At 43.9% G+C, this 20,418-nt stretch overlaps 1 protein-coding gene across 3 annotated transcripts in view; it reads right to left on the bottom strand.

Moving 5' to 3' along the window:
* Window positions 1-766: 766 nt before the first annotated feature.
* Window positions 767-20,418, bottom strand: part of DYNC2H1 (dynein cytoplasmic 2 heavy chain 1) — a 525,522-nt gene continuing 505,870 nt past the window's right edge. For 2 of the 3 annotated variants that reach the window (XM_073662117.1, XM_073662114.1), the window contains exons 86-89: window positions 16,441-16,550; window positions 13,206-13,287; window positions 3,148-3,264; window positions 767-1,062 (exon numbers count right to left, since the gene is read on the bottom strand). In XM_073662117.1, the coding sequence (XP_073518218.1) occupies window positions 904-1,062; window positions 3,148-3,264; window positions 13,206-13,287; window positions 16,441-16,550 (468 nt within the window). In that variant the 3' untranslated portion in view covers window positions 767-903. The remainder of the gene's footprint in view (window positions 1,063-3,147; window positions 3,265-13,205; window positions 13,288-16,440; window positions 16,551-20,418) is intronic. The other variant, XM_073662115.1, reaches the window with a different exon arrangement.

A 20,418-nucleotide genomic window follows, 5' to 3' on the forward strand; every position in this document is an offset into this window, starting at 1 on the left:
TTTCACAGGCTTGTCTAAATGTTGTTGAGCGAACTTTAAACGCACTTGAACATGCTTTTTGCCCAGTAGAGCAGTCTTCAGTGGTGAGCGTACATACAGGCCATGGAGGTTGAGTGCATTACTTATAGTTTTCTTTGAAACAAGTGTACCTGCTGATTCCAGGTCTTTCTGTAGCTCTCCACAAGTGGTCCTTGGCTCTTGGACAACTTTTCTGATAATTTTTTTTCACTCCTCTGTCTGAAATCTTGCGGGTAGCACCGGCTGTGGCCGGTTATTGTGAAATGTTCTTTCCGCTACTGGATTATGGCTTCTACAGTGTTCACTGGAACCTTCAGTAGTTCAGAAATTCTTCTGTAACCAATGCCATCAGTATGTTTTACAACAATAAAGTTGCAAAGGCCTTGTGACAGTTCACTGGTTTTACCCATCAAGAGATGCTTCTTGTGTGGCATTTTGGTAATGAGACACTTTTTTATAGGCCATCAGATTACTTTCTAATTACTGATTTTCTGATTACTGACTTTCCATGGCTTTTTGCACCTCTTTCTTCATTTGACTGTGTGGATTGGATGTCTTTTTACCTACATCTGGTGAGAATTTCATGTCAATAGCACCTTTAGAAATATATTTACTTAGAAAATTGGTGACTTGTTCAATACTTATTTCACTCGCTGTATATTTATACACCCATCCTGTGGTGAGGTGCTACAGCTTATGAGCTTAGAGATTTGTGAAATGAACACAGAACACATGGTAAATATGAGACTTTATCCAAATACAGAAATATGTTTAATTTAAAATTGAACAAATCCAAGTACAATTAACAATAATGAAATATAATGAAATGCAATAGGGTTACAAAATATAGCAAACTCTATGTATTAACAATAGATAATGTAACTTCTACTGATTCTTAAGAAACAAAGCGGCCCCACACTGGATCCAGCAGTTCTGGTCTCCACCACATGGCAGGTCTATGTTGGTGACCACACGATCCCTCTCAGCACTGGTGTACACTGGTAAGGAAATGCACTCTCCTGGGGAGTAGATCCCAGTGGACTGCTGCGAAAAATATATAGGGAATTACTTCACACAATCCTAAAGAGTACAAAGTATGTTCGAAGTCAGTGACCTAGTAAGTGTCAGAACAGGAACTGAAGGGATCAGGGAGGACGAGGATCATGTCTTTTATTGTTTTCAAACCAGTCTGAGTCCTTAAAAAACATTTTTTTATTGAACTGTAATTAATTGAATGTTCTCTAGTTCCTCTTATTATCCCGCATCATAATTAGCCCTTTCTTCTTGAAATTGGGACAGAATACGAAAAGAGATATGAATGCATGCATCAATATTATCATATCAGTCAGTACAAACACATGTATTACAATCTGTAAGTATTAAATGTGTATTTAATATAGAGTTGCAAGGAAAAGTATGTGAATCCTTTGGAAAAAGTAGGATTTTTGCAAAGATTAAGCCCATTGAAAAAAATATCCACATTGCAGTTAAAAAGGAATCTGTCAGCTGGAATTTACACCCCAAACTATTAATATGCGCATGTAGCTCTTTCAAAGAAAAGTCCAGAAATAGCTTTACATGGCCAGTCCGTTCCTCCATTACTGAGAAATCGGCGTTTGAATTGATATGCAAATGAGGCTGAAGAGCTATGGTAGATCTGAAGCCTCTGTCACTCCAGCTCTATTCTCCGCCCATCGCTGCCTCCTCCTTCTATGTAAATATATTGGTGGACTTGTCTTTGAAAATGCTGAATGTGCAAATAAATAGTTTGGGAGGTGAAATCCTGCTGACTGATTCCCTTTAATAATTTGTAGATCCTCCTTTAGCAACAATCAACTCCATCAAATGTTTCCTACATCTGCAAATAAGATTTGCACAACACTGAGGATACATTTTTGACCTTCCTGCAAATGTGTTTCAGTTCAACAATATTTGTGGGATGACTTTAGTGCAAAAAATCTAGGCCTCGAGGAAGCAAAGCAGGCCCAAACCCTGATGCTTCCTCCATCATGCTTCACAGTTGGGATGAGGTGTTGGTGTGCAATGCTTTCTTTCCTCTAAACATAGCATTGTTTGTTTGTGTAAAAAAGTTCTACTTTGGCCAATAGTAAATAATACTCTCTACACTATAACATGCAACTGGATAGCTGGACCACCATGTACGCACAGTCACACAATGATACCCAATGCTGCCATATTCTGAATGCTAGCTAGCATGAGGGAAACTAAAAAGAGATGACCAGACAGTTGAACTAAAATGAAGGATTGAAGACCAGAATAAAAAATAAGTTAACTGGTATCCAAGTTATCACACTCTGAAGTCCATAATCAATCACACGGAGTGCCCTCTTGTGTTCTAAACTCAAATGAGTGGATGAACTTCCTCCCCAGGTCCGCACCCCCACTGATCAGACATTGATGACCTAATCCAAGAATAGGTCATCAAGTAGTGGACAACCTCTTTAACTCAATTTTTTGAGCAAGTGACAGTTGCTCATTAGTTGAAAGAAAGAAAAAGGATTGGTACCGTGTTAGCCAGTTGAAAAAGATTGCTCTCAGTGGGAAAAACAAGATAATCTTGTAGTTATGATACCTTTTAATGGCTAACAAAAATAAAATAAATGATGTTACAATGCAAACTTTCGAGACAACTTAGGTCTCTTCATCAGACATATTATAATATATATGATATATATATATTATTTTTGTTAGCCATTAAAAGGTATCATAACTACAAAATTAACTTATTTTTCCCACTGAGAGCAAAGTTGCTCTTTAAGAGCAGATGTGTCAGTAACCAGGCTTTTTGGACCTCTATTTATTGGGCAAAACATCAGAGAATCTCCTTTTGATGGTTAGTTTGTGGAGAAGTGATAACACTGAGGTTCACTTAGTTTTACTCCTTTCACTATGGATATGGATGTTCACGCAATGTGCTCAGAGAAAGACATGTAGAGTATAAGTGTATGTGATTTATTAGTTTTGATTGTGCCACATTTTATTAGTAATCAATGCAGAAATCCAGGTAATTCCAGAGGCTTTCACTTACTTTTTTTGCAACTCTCCACAGAAACGGAAAAGTCAAAATGAAATATCTTGGATTTTTTTTCCAGCTAAATGCCAGCATACCTGTGAAATCCAGGCCATATAACAAGGAGGCACCACTGATACGCTCGGAGAGTCATGCTGGTTTTCCGAAAGATGGTTTCCATCAAAGCTGCATCCTTCCAGCTGTAATCCGCTTATCTGACAAAGAAAACATATGAGATGCTCAGCTGCAGATTTCTCTCCTAATTGTCCGTGCTAATTACGTGACTGGTAGAGTGGCAGGGAGGTACACATACATAACAGGAAGGCCAGGAATGCTGCGTGATGTGCGAGAAGAGGAAACACAACTTCAAAACAAACACCTCAAACATTCCTTATTGTTGGCTTCCAGCACACAGGAATTTGCTAATGCAATAAAGATAACTCTGAAATGTCCGGGTAGGTGGGTTAGTACTAGTGGCAGAAAGCGGCTTCGAATTTTAGCACGGCTCAGGAAAAGGAGATCGTAAATTTGGTAAACAGAATAAAAAGCACGGGAAATTTTTTGGAGGTGTCTATAAAAGAGACATGAGGACCAGAAGAAATGTTTTTAAGTATTTAATGCACAATAAAATTGTAAAAAAAAAACATAATGCTAATTTCTAGATTGATATAGCATCACTTTAGGTTATAGGCTCAAAGCCTGAGGCTGCACTACTAAAAGATGACAAGACGTGCAAAATCCGGTCACAGCAGAGAGCTAGCCTGAAAAAGCACTAATCTGATGTTAAAGAATTTGTCTCAGCATCCCCCATTCAAGACCACACTTTGTTAGCTAGAGTAGAGAGCTGCAAAGTGGTGATACATTGTCAGCAGCATAACTAGAGTCCGATGGGCCCTGGTGAAAAATTTGGACCTTAACCCCACCTGCATGTTGGACAGATGTATTGGCCCTTGTAGTGTTCTAGATCCTATAAAGATATACGTGTTTGCCCCCCCATGTAGTAAAGTCACAATCTTGTAATAATCTTCCACATCATGGGCCCCTTCCTATAATTTCCTTCATCTGGGGCCCCTACTTGATATAATGTCCCCCAACATAAGCCTCCTCCTGGTATAAAGTCCCCCATCCTGTAATAATATCTCCCATCCTGGGCCCCTTTTAATAATAATGTCCCCATCCTGGGCCACTTCCTGGTATATTGTCCCCCATTCTTCGCCCTTTCTTAGTATACTGTTCCCAATCCTGGGTCCCTCCAAGTAATTATGGCCCGAATTCTAGACAGCCACCTTTTATAAAGTCCCCCATGCTGTTATAATATACCCCATCCTGGGCTAGTTCTAGTAATAATGTCCCCATCATAAGCCCCTTCCTGGTATATTGTCCCCAATTCTGGGCTCCTTCTTAGTATATTGTTCTCCATCCTGGGACCCTTCAAGTAATAATGGCCCGAATTCTAGGCCCCTTTCAGTAATAATGTCCCTCATCCTGGAGTCCTTCCTGGTATAATTTCCCGCATCCTGGGCCCATCCTGGTATAATGTGTGACATGTAGATCAGGAGAGCAGACTGTCAGTCGTTACATGTCTCACACTGGTAACGCCCCCTTTCATTTATAATAATCTCTGTTGGCAGATTCTCAGGGAGATCTATGTCCAGCCCATAGATCTTAACAGCCGATTTACATATTAAGAAAAATGTGGATTACTCGGGAATAAAAGGTTGGATCTCAGATATCAAGGTATCAATTTATACAACTTTCTAAGACCTACAATCTCATATAGACGGCTTAGGAGGGTTGATACTACTGACAGATGCCTTTTAAAGATAATAATCATGGAGAAGGATCAGAAAAATTGAAGAGAAGAAAAAAAGGAAGAACAAAAAAAAAGAAGAATTAAAGAAGGAGAATGAAGGAAGAAGAAGACGACTAGATTATTTTTATTATACTATTTACTATCACAACACTTTGATTATTACAATCCGCATCTCTCTTCTGTCATTAATAGTTAATATCATGGTGTTAATTTACACTCATAAACCTCTGCATAATGAGACTAATACAAAGCGCGGGATTAGACGGGAGTTAGCGTATTAGTAGGCGATGCCGGGTAAGCGAAGTCTTCCGTTTGCATCTGCTTCCAGCCATGATAATAGAGGATGAATGGATTTCATTAGTTACAATGCGGTGCTAATAGATTGTCACACGTGCACTGGAGTCCAGTTAATAGAACTGCTTAGAAATAATGGCAGGGTTAAAGACACCTAAATGAGAAGAGATTATCATCAATCAACTTCCTTTAATTATACTCTAATTGTTCTGCTTATGAATCCAGCTATGCAATGTTGAGGCGTCCAATAATGGAAAAATGTCGTTAAACACAATTTGGTGTGTCGGAACAATACTAAACCCAAGCGCAAACCAGGCCAAAATAAATAATATCACTTCACGGGGAATATTACTCCCAGCCGAGAACAATGGAGGAACATGAGCAATGTGCACAAGAGCTTCTGGTGGGAATACTAGTTTCCATGAATTGCTTTTATTCCTAATAATTTAGGAATTATTATCTCTTTTGCACCCCATTGACGTCATAGGAGAGGTGACGTCTGTGTAATAGGGGTCCTGTCCTGGAGAAATGTCCCCATAGGACTACAGCAGGATACAATCAGCACAAGGAATATCCCTGCAAATGGACGTTCCTTCTTCACAGCCGCTGTGTTCTTCAGGACAAGTTCCTGTCTCTCTGAACCGGTTTCATGCACTTAAAGCGAGCGGCTTGTTTTGACATAGGCATGCTTAAAACGCTAAACCCCAGCTGCATAACAACATGCTAGTGGTTTAGCGGCTCCAAACCTACAAATAGGATACCTCTGGAGCACAGATGTCAAACTCAAACCCACAGAGGGCCAAAATTAAAAACTTGGGACAAAGTCGTGGGCCAACCAGTATACAGAATAATGGACCCCAATAGTCTTCCAAATAGAATAATGGGCCCTACATAATCCTCCATACAGAATAATGGACCCCACATAGTCCTCCATACAGTATAATGGGCCCCACATAGTCCTCCATACAGAATAATGGGCCCCACATAGTCCTCCATACAGAATAATGGGCCCCACATAGTCCTCCATACAGAATAATGGGCCCCACATAGTCCTCCATACAGAATAATGGGCCTCACATAGTCCTTAATACAGAATAATGGGCCCCAATAGTCCTCCAAATAGAATAATGGGCCCTACATAATCCTCCATACAGAATAATGGGCCCCACATAGTCCTCCATACAGTATAATGGGCCCCACATAGTCCTCCATACAGAATAATGGCTCCACACAGTCCTCCATACAGAATAATGGGTCCCACATAGTCCTCCATACAGAATAATGGGCCCCACATAGTCCTCCATACAGAATAATGGGCCTCACATAGTCCTTAATACAGAATAATGGGCCCCAATAGTCCTCCAAATAGAATAATGGGCCCTACATAATCCTCCATACAGAATAATGGGCCCTACATAATCCTCCATACAGAATAATGGGCCCCACATAGTCCTCCATACAGTATAATGGGCCCCACATAGTCCTTCATACAATATAATGGGCCCCACATAGTCCTCCATACAGAATAATGGGCCTCACATAGTCCTTAATACAGAATAATGGGCCCCACATAGTCCTCCATACAGTATAATGGGCCCCATATAGTCCTCCATACAGAATAATGGGCCCCACACTGTCCTCTATCTATAATATAATCATAGATGCGTCCCTCTGTCCGAAGCCTTTATAGACTGCGCAAGCCCGACACACCTACACAGTCTGGCTAAAGACAGAAGAACGCATCAAGCCGTTAAAGGTAAGAGGAGTGTATGGCGCTGAAGATCGAGGTATGCGTAGGCATTGAACGCATACCACGATCTCCGGCGGCCATACTTACCTGACCGGGAGGAGTGTTGCCGTGGCGCCGTAGACCGGGGCAGAAGTGCGGCGTCGGAATCGGCGCATGCGCATAGCGTGCTATTCGGTACCATTTTACCATTTGCAGTGTGTCTTCAGCAAAATAGCGCCAGACAGCGCAGTATGGGCACGTGCGTACTCCGGCACCACACTCCTCCCCCGGCCTCCGGCAGAACGTGACACAGCGCTGGAGCACAGGGAACAAAGGTGAGTATAAATGTTTATTTTTTTGTGTGTGTGAAGCGTAATAGGGATGAGGGGTGCCATGCATACCAGGCTAGGGATGAGGAGGGACAATGCATACCAGGATAAGGATGAGGGGGTACCATGCATACCAGGATAGGGATGAGGGGGTACCATGCATACCAGGATGAGGGATGGGGTACCATGCATACCAGGATAGGGATGAGGAGGTACCATGCATACCAGGATACGGATGAGGGGCCATGCATACCAGGATATGGATGAGGGGGCACCATGCATACCAGGATGAGGGATGGGGTACCATGCATACCAGGATAGGGATGAGGGGTACCATGCATACCAGGATACGGATGAGGGGCCATGCATACCAGGATATGGATGAGGGGTGCCATGCATACCAGGATGAGGGATGGGGTACCATGCATACCAGGATAGGGATGAGGAGGGACCATGCATACCAGGATATGGATGAGGGGGTACCATGCATACCAAGATAGGGATGAGGGGGTACCATGCATACCAGGATGAGGGATGGGGTACCATGCATACCAGGATATGGATGAGGGGGCACCATGCATACCAGGATGAGGGATGGGGTATCATGCATACCAGGATAGGGATGAGGGGTACCATACATACCAGAATAGGGATGAGGGGTACCATACATACCAGGATAGGGATGAGGTACCATGCATACCAGGATACGGATGAGGGGTGCTATGCATATCAGGATAGGAATGAGGGGCCATGCATACCAGAATAGGGATGAGTGGGTACCATGCATACCAGCATAGGGATGAGCGGTGCCATGCATACCAGGATTGGGGATGAGGGGTGCCATGCATACCATGATTGGGGATGAGAGGTGCCATGCATACCAGGATAGGGATGAGGGGTGCCATACATACCAGGATGAGGGAAGGGGTGCCATGCATTCCAGGATTGGGGAATGAGGGGTGCCATGCATACCAGGATTGGGGATGAGGGAGCCATGCATACCAGGATTGATATGAGGGGTGCCATGCATACCAGTATTGGGATGAGTGGTGCCATGCATACCAGGATTGGGGATGAGTGGGCCATGCATACCAGGATTGGGGATGAGGGGTACCATGCATACCAGGATAGGGATGAGGGGGTACCATGCATACCAGGATACGGATGAGGGGCCATGCATATACCAGGATATGGATGAGGGGGCACCATGCATACCAGGATGAGGGATGGGGTACCATGCATACCAGGATAGGGATGAGGGGTACCATACATACCAGGATAGGGATGAGGGGTACCATACATACCAGGATAGGGATGAGGGGGTACCATACATACCAGGATGAGGGATGAGGTACCATGCATACCAGGATACAGATGAGGGGTGCCATGCATACCAGGATAGGAATGAGGGGACATGCATACCAGGATAGGGATGAGGGGGTACCATGCATACCAGGATAGGGAGGAGGGGTGCCATACATACCAGGATAGGGATGAGGGGTGCCATGCATACCAGGATAGGGATGAGGGCTACCATACATACCAGGATGAGGGATGGGGTGCCATGCATACCAGGATTCGGGAATGAGGGGTGCCATGCCTACCAGGATGGGGATGAGGGGTGCCATGCATACCAGGATAGGGATGAGGGGTACCATACATTCCAGCATAGGGATGAGGGGTGCCATACATACCAGGATGAGGGATGGGGTGCCATGCATTCCAGGATTGGGGAATGAGGGGTGCCATGCATACCAGGATGGGGATGAGGGGTGCCATGCATACCAGGATTGGGGATGAGGGACCCATGCATACCAGGATTGATATGAGGGGTGCCATGCATACCAGTATTGGGATGAGTGGTGCCATGCATACCAGGATTGGGGATGAGGGGGCCATGCATACCAGGATTGGGGATGAGGGGTACCATGCATACCAGGATAGGGATGAGGGGGTACCATGCATACCAGGATACGGATGAGGGGCCATGCATATACCAGGATATGGATGAGGGGGCACCATGCATACCAGGATGAGGGATGGGGTACCATGCATACCAGGATAGGGATGAGGGGTACCATACATACCAGGATAGGGATGAGGGGTACCATGCATACCAGGATAGGGATAAGGGGTACCATACATACCAGAATGAGGGATGGGGTGCCATGCATACCAGGATTGGGGGATGAGGAGTGCCATGTATACCAGGATTGGGGGATGAGGAATGCCATGCATACCAGGATTGGGGGATGAGGAGTGCCATGCATACCAGGATAAGGCTGAGGGGGCCATACATACCAGGAATGGGGATGAGGGAGCCATGCATACCAGGATAGGGATAAGGGGTACCATGCATACCAGGATAGGAATGAAGAGTGCCATGCATAACAGGATAGGAATGAGGAGTGCCATGCATACCAGGATAGGATGGGGGTAGCACATAACAGGATGGGGGAACAGGATTGGGTAGCACAAATACCAGGATGGGAGGCCACAAATACCAGGATGGGGGCAAGCACAAATACCAGGATGGGGGCAGTACATAACAGGATGGGGGCAGCACATAACAGGATGGGGGACCATATACAAATAAAAATGCTCACCACCCGGGCGTAGAACGGTTTTAATAGCTACTATAGAATAATGGGCCCACATAGTCCTTTACACAGAATAATGGTCCCACATAGTCCTCCATACAGTATTATAGGCCCCACATAGTCCTCCATACAGAATAATGGGCCCTAGATAGTCCTCCATACAGTATTATGTGCACCACATAGTCCTCCATACAGTATAATGCCTCCCACATAGTCCTCCATACAGAATAATGGGCCCCACATAGTCCTCCATATAGAATAATGCCCCCACATAGGGGTGGTGGTTTTGGTTTCGTGGGCCACATAAAACCGCCCTGCGGGCCAAATTTGGCCCACAGGCCAGAGTTTGATATGTATGCTTTAGAGGGTTAGTCCCATCTTTAGAAGTTCTCTTATGCAAAGTACAGGTGATAATAACTCACTGAACTTACACCGATCCCGCTGCACCTCAGTGCTCACAAAGGGAGTGTTATCAGACCATGGGGTTGGGGAGCAGAGAACATCTCTCACTAAGAACAGATCTTAGCTAGAGCAGCATTAGAAATTAGTCACTAAGGGTATGTGCACACGACTTTCTCAGGCAGATTTAACCAGTAACCCCCCTGAAAAAGCACAGCCAAAAATGAACATAATACACAGGAGTGTAAAAACGACATGTTAGGAAACCGTGAAGCAGTTAAAAGAAATACCATGCTCATTCTTTGAGCGGATTCCTTAGGCAGCCGCCGGCTAGTTATAGCCTAAATAATAGAAAAAAGATATGCAACGCAAAGAAACAACAGCAAAACCACTTCAGGAAAAAGACCGCCGACTCTTGCTTGAAGACGCATTGCCTAGAAAAACCTCGGCACCTCCGCCGGCGTCTTAAAGATATTGTGTGAACATACCCTAAGACAGAACAGCTGAGAAACCATCACTTTCAGGATGGTGTTAAATACAGAAGAAAGCAAAATAAAAAAATTGAGTTTATTACAAAGATTTATTAAAATTTAGAATTATTAAAAAAAAGTTTGGTCACTTAGTCCTTAAAGGGGTTATCTGGGACTATTTATTTTAACAATTTGTCTAAGAACTAACAGGCAGATAGTTGCTAACTACCTGTCTGTTGCCTATCTGTGCCGTCATTGAGCGGTCCCAGACCGCCCCTGCCGGCGATTCATTGGCTTTCGCTGACATCTCGTCAACAGAGCAGCATCTTTTCTTCCACTCTGCTCTGTTGATGGGACGTGACTGCCGATGTCAAGCTGATTGACGGCCGCCGGCTCCCTGCTGCCTAACTGCGGGGAGCCCACTATCAATCAGCATGACGTCGGCAGTCATGGCCAGTTGACAGGGCAGCCCGGAAGAGGAAGAGCTGCTCTGTTGACGTGGCTGTAATGACCGGCAGGAGCAGTCGTGGCCGCTCTGAGCTGGGTACAACAGACAGGAAGTTACCTCTCTTCTAAACTACCTGCCTGTTAGTTTTAAACCCATAATAAAAATGAAACAGTCCTGGACAACCCCTTTAACTTTATTGCCTGTGTAGAGTCTCCATGAAATTAGTAATATGCTTCTTATTTCCATAGCGGTGCCACTTTTCTTTTGCAAGTGAAAGAGGTTGTTGAACCGCCGTCATTTACAAGCATGGGATGTGGATTGTCATAGAATCTGACACACTTTTCGGGTTTAAAATCCAAAGCCAAGTATTTAATCAGACCCATGTAACATGGTTTGTATGGTAAAATTACTGTCCTATCGAACACAAAGCCAGATTTATCTATAGGCAGATTAGGCTTGTGCCTGGAGGCGGTTCTGGAGGAAGGGGCGCATATTCGATAGAACATTTACATAAGAAAAGATATCGTACTATGATATATGTCGATTAAGAGACTGATGTCCAATGAAGTTAAAGAATGGCGTCAAGTCTTAAGCGGGTGCTACATGATGCTTCCTGAATGATGTCACGAGTGCACCGCAATGTAAGTAAGGCTAAGTGCCCACGATGCAGAAATGCTGAATATTTTTTCCGCTTCTCCCTGGCAGGAAAAACTCATGCGGATTTTACATGCATTTTTCCCGCCAGGTAGAAGCGTTTATCAAGCGTTCTTCACATGCATTTCTGCATGCGGGTTATCAAGCGCTTTTCCAGGCGATTTTAGCATCACTTGGAAAGTGGTTGACAACTTGGTCACACTATATAAATCCATGCATACAGCATGGATTTATATAGTGTGGCCAAGTAATAGTTAAAAAAAAAGAATAAGAATGGTAAAAGATAAAGATTATACTTACCTTTCGATGGCCCCTGGTCTCCTCAGCGATGCGTCCGGTCTGTTGTATGGGTCGCGGTGGTGTGAAAGGACCTGCCAACGTCAGCGGTCGCGTGACCTGTCACATGACTAAATGACGTCCTTTCACACCACCGCGACCCATACAACAGACCGGAAGCATTGCTGAGGAGACCGGGGGCCATCAGAAGGTGAGTATAATCTTTTTTTAAATTCTTTTTTTACAGGTTCTATGGTACCCGGGTCTGGAGGGGAGTCTTCTCTTCTCCAAACCCGGGTACCATCCGCACATAGACTCACATAATATCCGTATGTGCAAATGTGCTGACACGGATAATATGCGTTTCAATGCAAGTCAATGGCGGCAATTATGCTGCGTGTCCGCAAAATTAATGGACAGTTGGCTACCTGATGCTTACGCATGTACATATATATGGGCACAGGATCATGGCTATTCAAAGGATGTGAAGCTGTGAATCTGATGGCAATTTGCAGACTAACAGCAGAACTCGGGTGAGGAGACATGCGGCCTGTCTGTACTTGGCCCGCAAAACCCGGATGTGTTTAGCTGGCCTTAGATTATAGTCTACTTCATGGACGGAGTCTACGGTGCCAACCGTTCTGTGTCCATGGGCTCCTGAAATCCAGGGCAGACTGCAATGAGTATTTATTATCCGTCCTGCACCTAGATATATAGCTGCTCCCTATGCATTTGGGTTGTAAGGTAACGCTCCCCTTGATCTACTGGGGTTTACGTGATGCAAAGTACCGTTACGGCTGACATTTCCAACACTGGAGACTATTACGGCATGATTGTGAATGGTGGCAGACAGTAACCATTCCAGGTGATGATCCTGCTGGTTGCTAATTTAATTGTTGCCTTACACAGAGGTACAACAACGTACTGTGTGCAGAGGATGCCAAGTAATGAAGAAAATATACCAGGCTGCTTGACTAATAGGGGAAACAAGGGAGAGGTAAATCATAGCCAAGTTTTAAATCCATTTTTTTTTCCATGTCGTTTTATTATGTATTGAAGTGAACTGAATACCAATGAAGAGAGCGTGCCGGCTGGATGTAAAGTTTTCATCACCTTGTACGACGTTTATTGTGTGTTTTATTACCTTGACTTGGAGCTTTGCATCATGAATCCTCCCTTTCCAAGATGCTACAAATCTCAGGTTATCCATGGAGCAGTTCATTGTTCTAAGGGGGATATAAAACATTACAAGGTAAACATGGCGGTCACTGCATCCAGCTGCATTAAAGGCTTTCTCCGACAAGGAAGGCACCGGCTCATAATAATCTCCAAGCCGCAGATCTAGTGTAAGCTGAAGGGAAAGACAACACGGCTTGTGTCTGTCTATAACAATGAGCTGTAGGTTATGTCTATGTTGGGAGACATTTTTATGCTTATGACATTTCTAGACATGATCACTCTCCAGGGGTAATGACTCTAATTGCGGAAAAGTTTTAGAGGCAAGGCTCCCTGGGAAAGAATATGCAAATATACATGTATGTATACAATTAGCTCTCCCCCAATTGCATACACGCTGTACTAACCTACTTATACCCGATATTGCAGTTTCCCCGGATGCTTCAATCATAACTCTCCAGCAGCACGCACGCTGTCTTGGGGTCATACTTGACACAGAACTTTCCTTTACTCCCTATATCCAATCACTCACTCGCTCATGTTACCTGCATCTTAAAGACATCTCCAGAATCCATCTTTTTCTCATCTTTGAAACTGCATAAACTCTTACTGTCGCTCTTATTCATTCTCATCTAGACTACTGAAACTCTCTACTGATTGGTCTCCCTCTTACCAAACTCTCCCTTCTCTAATCCACCCAGAATGCAGCAGCCAGGGTTGTATTTCTGTCCAGCTGCTTCACAAATGCTTCCCCCCTGTACCAGTCATTGCACTGGTTACCCATCCAATACAAACTTATCTCTTTCACCCACAAAACCCTCCACAGTTCTGCACCACCATACTTCTCCTCCCTCATTTCTGTCTACCACCCTACCAGTGCCCTCCATTCTTCAACTTATCAGATACTGGCTGATGACTGGATCATGCAGTATTATTTGACAACGCCTATTTATTATATTGATGGCTGGACCATACATAATAAGCACTTTTTACCTATTGTGTCCCCTTATTTACTTATAGCTTGAGAGCTTGCAAGCAGGGCCCTCACTCCCCCTCTAACTGTTGAACTATGCTGTGTTACTTTGTAATGTCTTTATTGTCTGTACATGTACTCGCTTAATTGTAAAGTGCTAAGAAATATGTTGGTACTATATAAATAAAATTATTATTACTGTGTCTCTAGTGCCACCCATAGGCATCTACCCTGTAATGCACCTTATTCAGTCTACCAGGACCCAGCTCTCTATTGTCAAGGAGCAAAAAATAGCTGTCAACACGTAAGCTTCTGGTTTGTCCAAAAGCTCTAGTTATTTATCAAGCCTCTCGTAGGTCGGACATGCAGGGTAGCTACCTAGAGGGTTGTGCTTTTTAAAATATTGAGATAAGGATAAGTGTGACACCCCAGGGGTCTGGTTGTCACAGTGATAGAGATATTACGTCTGAGAGCAGGTGGGAGGTCCTTTGGTCAGGGATCCTGTGCATGCCACACCTCCTGCCCAGCCTTGGGAGGGGAAGAACTTCCCCTGTATAAACCCGGGGCTGAGGCAGGGTTAGTGAGTCCAGGAAGAGTAGAGACAAGAGCAGCATAGGAAGCAGCAGAGTCACAAGGAGTCAGGGGCTGGCAGCTAAAGAGCTCGCCCTGACTAAGAAGATTCTTTACCGGACCCGGAGTCCGAGGCTGTGGGGACTAACTTCTACCCAGCAGCAGAATCCGTCAGGCAGGGGATTTCAGGTCCCCTGGCCCAGAAGCCCGAAGGCCCGGTCACACGCGTGGGACCAGCACCGCCATCGTGGAGCGGAAGCCATTAGAAGGCCCCGAGTCACCGGCCATACGGGTGAGCACCACACGGTACACTCAGGGACGTGGGCTACTTACATCAGCTTCTAGCAAGGTAGCCAGAAGAGTACAGTCAGCTTGGGAGGCCTACAACTACGCCTGGCCAGGGGAGATACCATCTGCTCAAGGACTGACCAGGCCCCGTTCGCTAGCAAGTACTCCGGGAGGGTCTATCGTTGTTACCAGTAAAGACCCTGAACGCTACCATACCGTCTCTGAGTGGTTCCTGCTACCCCCATCATCCACGTCGGCTGCCCTGAGGCCATACCCCTCCCGTTGGGGGTTATACTATCACGCTGCACCATCCTTCCACCGGCCTCAGCGGTCTGCCCTGCAGCAGCAGCCCCCCTGGCTGCATTCAACGGGTGGCGTAGTCATCAACCATTTTCTACCGCTAACAGACTGCCGTCCAGTTTGACTCCCTGGGCACGGACCGGGTCACCGCCACGAGACTACAACCCTAAACAGATCCGGCTCCGGGTAAGCTCCCGCGTGCGCAACGCAGCGCGACACAGGCCCAGGGGCGCGTCATAATCACATGTTAATTTTAAAGAGGACCTTTCACCATTTTTTTCATGTTGAACTGCACACCACACAACACAAAGTCATAGTGGCTACAGAGCAGAATGTAATTTGTTTTTTTGCCTCTAAATTTTGGAAACTGAACTTAAGTCCAAGGGGGTATATTCATTTATTTTTCATTGGGAGCAATTACTTTCTCACCTGCATGACATTGACCAATCATAAGCAGGCATCAACGTACGGGATAAAAAGAACACGCCCCCATAATAGCATAGAACTGGATTTTTGAGACTTGTAATAATGACAGACGGCCCTGATCATCTCACTGCACAGTGATTACAAGTTTCCATGAGTACACCAGACCTGAGTGTGATTACTAACACCTTTCATTATTCATCTCTGGGCTGTTTTCTTTCACCCCCTTGTATCCCTTGCCTGCTTATGATTGGTTAAAGTCATACAGTGGAGAATGTAAACACCCCCAATGAAGAAAAAATTCTTACACCCTCTTGCATTTAATGAAAATTAAAAGGTTAGGTAACAACATTTTTATTGCTAGTATCTCTGCAATGGAGAGGCAAAGAGGTGTTGGTGACTTCTGTTGTGCAATAGATCTGGTTACACATCTTGGTTTCCATTGTAATTAGAAACCATAATGTAAATATAAATTGTCCAGACCGCTCACAAAACATTGGGGCAATTGCATTACGACTTGAAGAAGGTAAAGCATAGAGGAGGCACCAATAAGATTGCTGTTTTTATTCTTCAAAGGGACTATGTGATAAGTAAGCTGAAAAATCACTTGTTGCTCTACCCTTTTTCCTGTACGTTTCAGTACACTTACCTTGCTGTTTCCTGACGTAGAGCATTAAGGAATGTGTCTGGGTGAAAAAGCTCAGACAAATCAAGGGTATCTGATAACAGTGTCTGCTTCTCCGCTTTCTCCACCCAATTCTGTTGAAATTAAACAAATCAGAAAGAAACAAGGAATATAAACGTGGAAGTAAAAATAAAAGCTGAAAATTATTAAACTATATCTGTCATCAAATACAACAATAAAAGCTACATTACATTAATAAATAGATCTACTAAGCCTGATGAGATTGGTGTACTTACGTTGAAAATCCGTGTCAGAATGGTTGCATAATCGTTACGCACGCAACTCACTCACATACGGGTATCGGAATAATAAAGCCTACAACACAGAGAAGCCACACCCACACCCTACTAGTCCCTGTGCATACTAGACAATATCTAGCCGCACAACTAAAAAACACCACCTCGGACCTGGCTCTCTAAAAGGCATTCGAGGGGTTTCTTGTGCCTCCTGGGGAACCAGAGGGGAGACCACTGTGCACAGGTAACCAAGAGAGGGAAAGTGTGCAGGGGGATATGAGAACCCAGGATGAGGAAACTAAAAGCATGTGTATGAAGGGGAAATAAGGAGAATAATAAATGAAACAAGAATAATCTCCTACCAATCTAATTGAGGAGAAAGGAAAGGTGCTGAGAAGGCAGACACACAGCAGAAACACAAACGGTGTTTGCATAGCAGGGAAATCGGTTCGCTGAAGGGCTTAGAACTAATCCACTTAGAAGTATAGCCAGCAAGGAAGTGTAGTGAAGGGAGACTATATATAGCCCAACACAGAAAGTGATAGGGCAACCAAAATGAGACAAAGGGAAACATCTGAAGAGAAGCAAACCCAGAAAGGAAAAATAAAATCAATAGGAACCATCAGCATAAGGACAGGGAAGAAAAAGGCAATAGTCATCAGACAGGAGAACCGACCACGGAGCAAGAGGTCACCGGGTAAAATCCCGAAACCGAGGCAAGACAATAACCCCAACTTTCTATTAAAATTAGATTTTTATAAGGACAACTTTCCTTTCTCAGGAGTCTCATACATTAGTCACATGTAGAATTGCATTTAATATTCTGTTGGTTTACCGGTGGCTCACATGCTGCAAGACCTTACAGCTCCGTGGTAGTTTCAGTATCTGTACATAGTCCAATATTGTGGATTTTGGTGAGATACTTAGTGTGCACAGCACACTTGCAGCAGAATGTGCAAAAAAAAACCAAAACACTTTAATAAAGTTTTCCCAGAGCGAATATGCATAAAATATAACACCACTGTGTGGCACGGCTAATTGTAAATGCTAATAAAGAAGAGTCTGGTGTATTAATTGCAGTACAAGTGCAGTCTCCAGAGAGGACTCCCATATAAACCAGGGAGATTGACTGCTGTCAAAATAGCATAAAGCTATCTCCTCCTCGATCTGTCAAAACAGTGATCACAGCACTCAAGTAATTAACAGCTCATGAGGGATGAGAACTATTTTAAGTCCAAGTGCGTGGAATTTCACCTCGGGTTTTGTTCTGAAATTAATTGCTTTCTGGTCTGATTTTAGATCCCAGAGACGCAGCTTCTAATGAGAGCTCATTTACATGGCAGAATTTCTCCTCCATGCGCTACCAGATTCCTGAGCAGGAAGTGGGAGCCTTCAATTTAGGAATTTCATTCCTATTTTCTTTTTTGCGCTCAGATCCTATCCTAAATATAAAGAACCTAAGAAAACAGCAAATATAGCCAAGTAAAAGAGTCCAAGGGCCACTTAAACATTTTTGTATTTCCATCAGCATTTTCCATCAGTTGAGGCCGACCACGAAGCCAGGAAAGAATCCAAACCACGGCAGAAGTGCAAATCTTCCCATTATACTTTCTCTTTGTAGGTTTTGGCTTTTAAGTAGTGATATAAAGTACTGTGATGAGAAAGTAGGTTCACACCTACATTCATATTTCCATTTTTCTGTTTTGTAACATGAATAGAAAAATGACAATGACATCAGTGTCGAATCCATCTCATAACTGCCACCCGGCATGTAGAGACGAAATACCTGGCGTGCATGGCCGCTGGGTATTTGTCTAACAGCCCGCACTGACAGTGCGCTCTTTTGTCGGCCAGTTACTGCTGATCTGAGCTGGTGAGAGAGCACCGTCATTGTGCGCATTGAGCAGTGACAGAGCAGGGACTAGCTCAGCCCCTGAAATGAGCATCACTCATAATGCTTGATTTCAGGGAAGGGGCAGTGGCTGTGGCAGTGACTGCAGCCTCTGTCACCTGATGAAGCTTTAGTTGAGTATCCCAGCATGCACTGGGAAACTTAAATGAAACATCATTAACAAAAAGAAGTTGCAAAAAAAAAGAACAGCAGCTAGATAGTGTAGTTCGGGAAGGATAAGGAATTTTTAAATAAAATATATAAGAACATAGATTTGATTATGTCATTAAATAGAGAGGGATTTCAAATGAAAATTAAGTTGTATTTCGCACTACCTTACGTTTTTTTTTTACCAGAAAAGTGAAAAAAATCACGTGAGAAGGAATTCTGTGAGCTAAATAGCGCTCTCAAAATTCCTTCTCACATGATTTTTTCCTTTTCACTTCTCTGGACAAAAAAATGTAAAAATACAACAATTTTCCCGGTATTAACCACTTTTACTATCTTCCTTTTGCTTATTTTATACAATCCATTCTTTCACCACTTTACTCACCTTTTTCCCACCGCAGATCTCATGCATCTGTTCTTTCCTTCACAATATAAGGCTATGTTTACACATTGCGTTTTTGCCTCCTTTTTTCTGCAGGCAAAACCTGCTCTCTTGGTAGTAAAAAAGCTTCTTACAAAAAGCAGGTTTTGCTGCGTTTTTCAGGATCTCAAAGTTCAGCTTTGCTTCCACCACAGAAGCATGAACATAGGTCACCAATGCAAGACATATGTTCAAGAAAAAATACACATTACAAATGTAACAGTGGAGGGAGGTGAACTGGTCGGGAATAGTTTACCTAAGACATTGGCAGAGCATTGAGTTTGCAGTACAGTGTTTACTTTCACAATTTGGTCTGCCATTGGTTGATTGTAGGTAGGAGGTATTGTTGAATTTCACACCTTGGTCGGCCAATGTTTAATATGCACGAATCACTCAGTTAATTAAACTGTACTAAACCTAACTCTGCCGTCTCAGGTGATGATACCAAGACATTATGGTTTAAACTTGGGAAAAATCACAAAAATAAATGGGTTTTACATCCTGCTGTACTTGCTTTTTTTCACTAAAAAAGCAGCAAAACCTAATACCTGCATTTTTTGCTGAATTTAGCACTTACTCATTGCTTTCTATGGGTGAAAAAACGCTGCAAAAACGCTGAAAGAAGAGACATGCTGCAGTTTGCAAAAATGCATCAGTTTTTCAATTCAGTCAGGAAAAAAAAACAATGTGAATGAGATTTCTGAAATCTCATAGCTTTTGCTGGTACTGTAAAAGCAGCTTTTCATTTACATAAATTTGCATAAGAAACAGCAAAAAAAGAAAAAAAAAAAGCAATGTGTGAACATAGTCTTCGTCAGATACAACTCCTTACTAGGTTTCCTTGCCCTTCACCTCTCCACCCCTTCTCTTCTTCCTTCTCAGTTTTCTCCCTTATCTAAGTGGAATTATCCCAACTATTCTGTGGCTCCACCAGATTATTTCCCTATTTTTTTCAGTTTTCTCCTGCATTTCTACAATGGTTTTCTAGTCCCCCTTCCATCTTTTTTCCTCTGGATTTCTCCAGTCATTCATAATTTTATATAACTGACTGTAGCATCGGCGTCTCTGCCTCCTGATAGGCAGAGACGCCATCCCCCTTACCGCCGTGCTCCTGTCCCGGCGTCTTCCGGTTCTCCGCTGCTTTAGCTGCCGGCACTGCGCTTAGGGCGCGCGCGCTCCCTCTTAAAGGGGCCGCGCGCGCTGTCCTAAGGAGTACCCGGCCAATG

The sequence above is a fragment of the Phyllobates terribilis genome, unplaced genomic scaffold (assembly GCF_046119375.1).
Source record: "Phyllobates terribilis strain yellow unplaced genomic scaffold, ASM4611937v1 Scaffold_2__4_contigs__length_985480577, whole genome shotgun sequence".
Classification (NCBI taxonomy): domain Eukaryota; kingdom Metazoa; phylum Chordata; class Amphibia; order Anura; family Dendrobatidae; genus Phyllobates; species Phyllobates terribilis.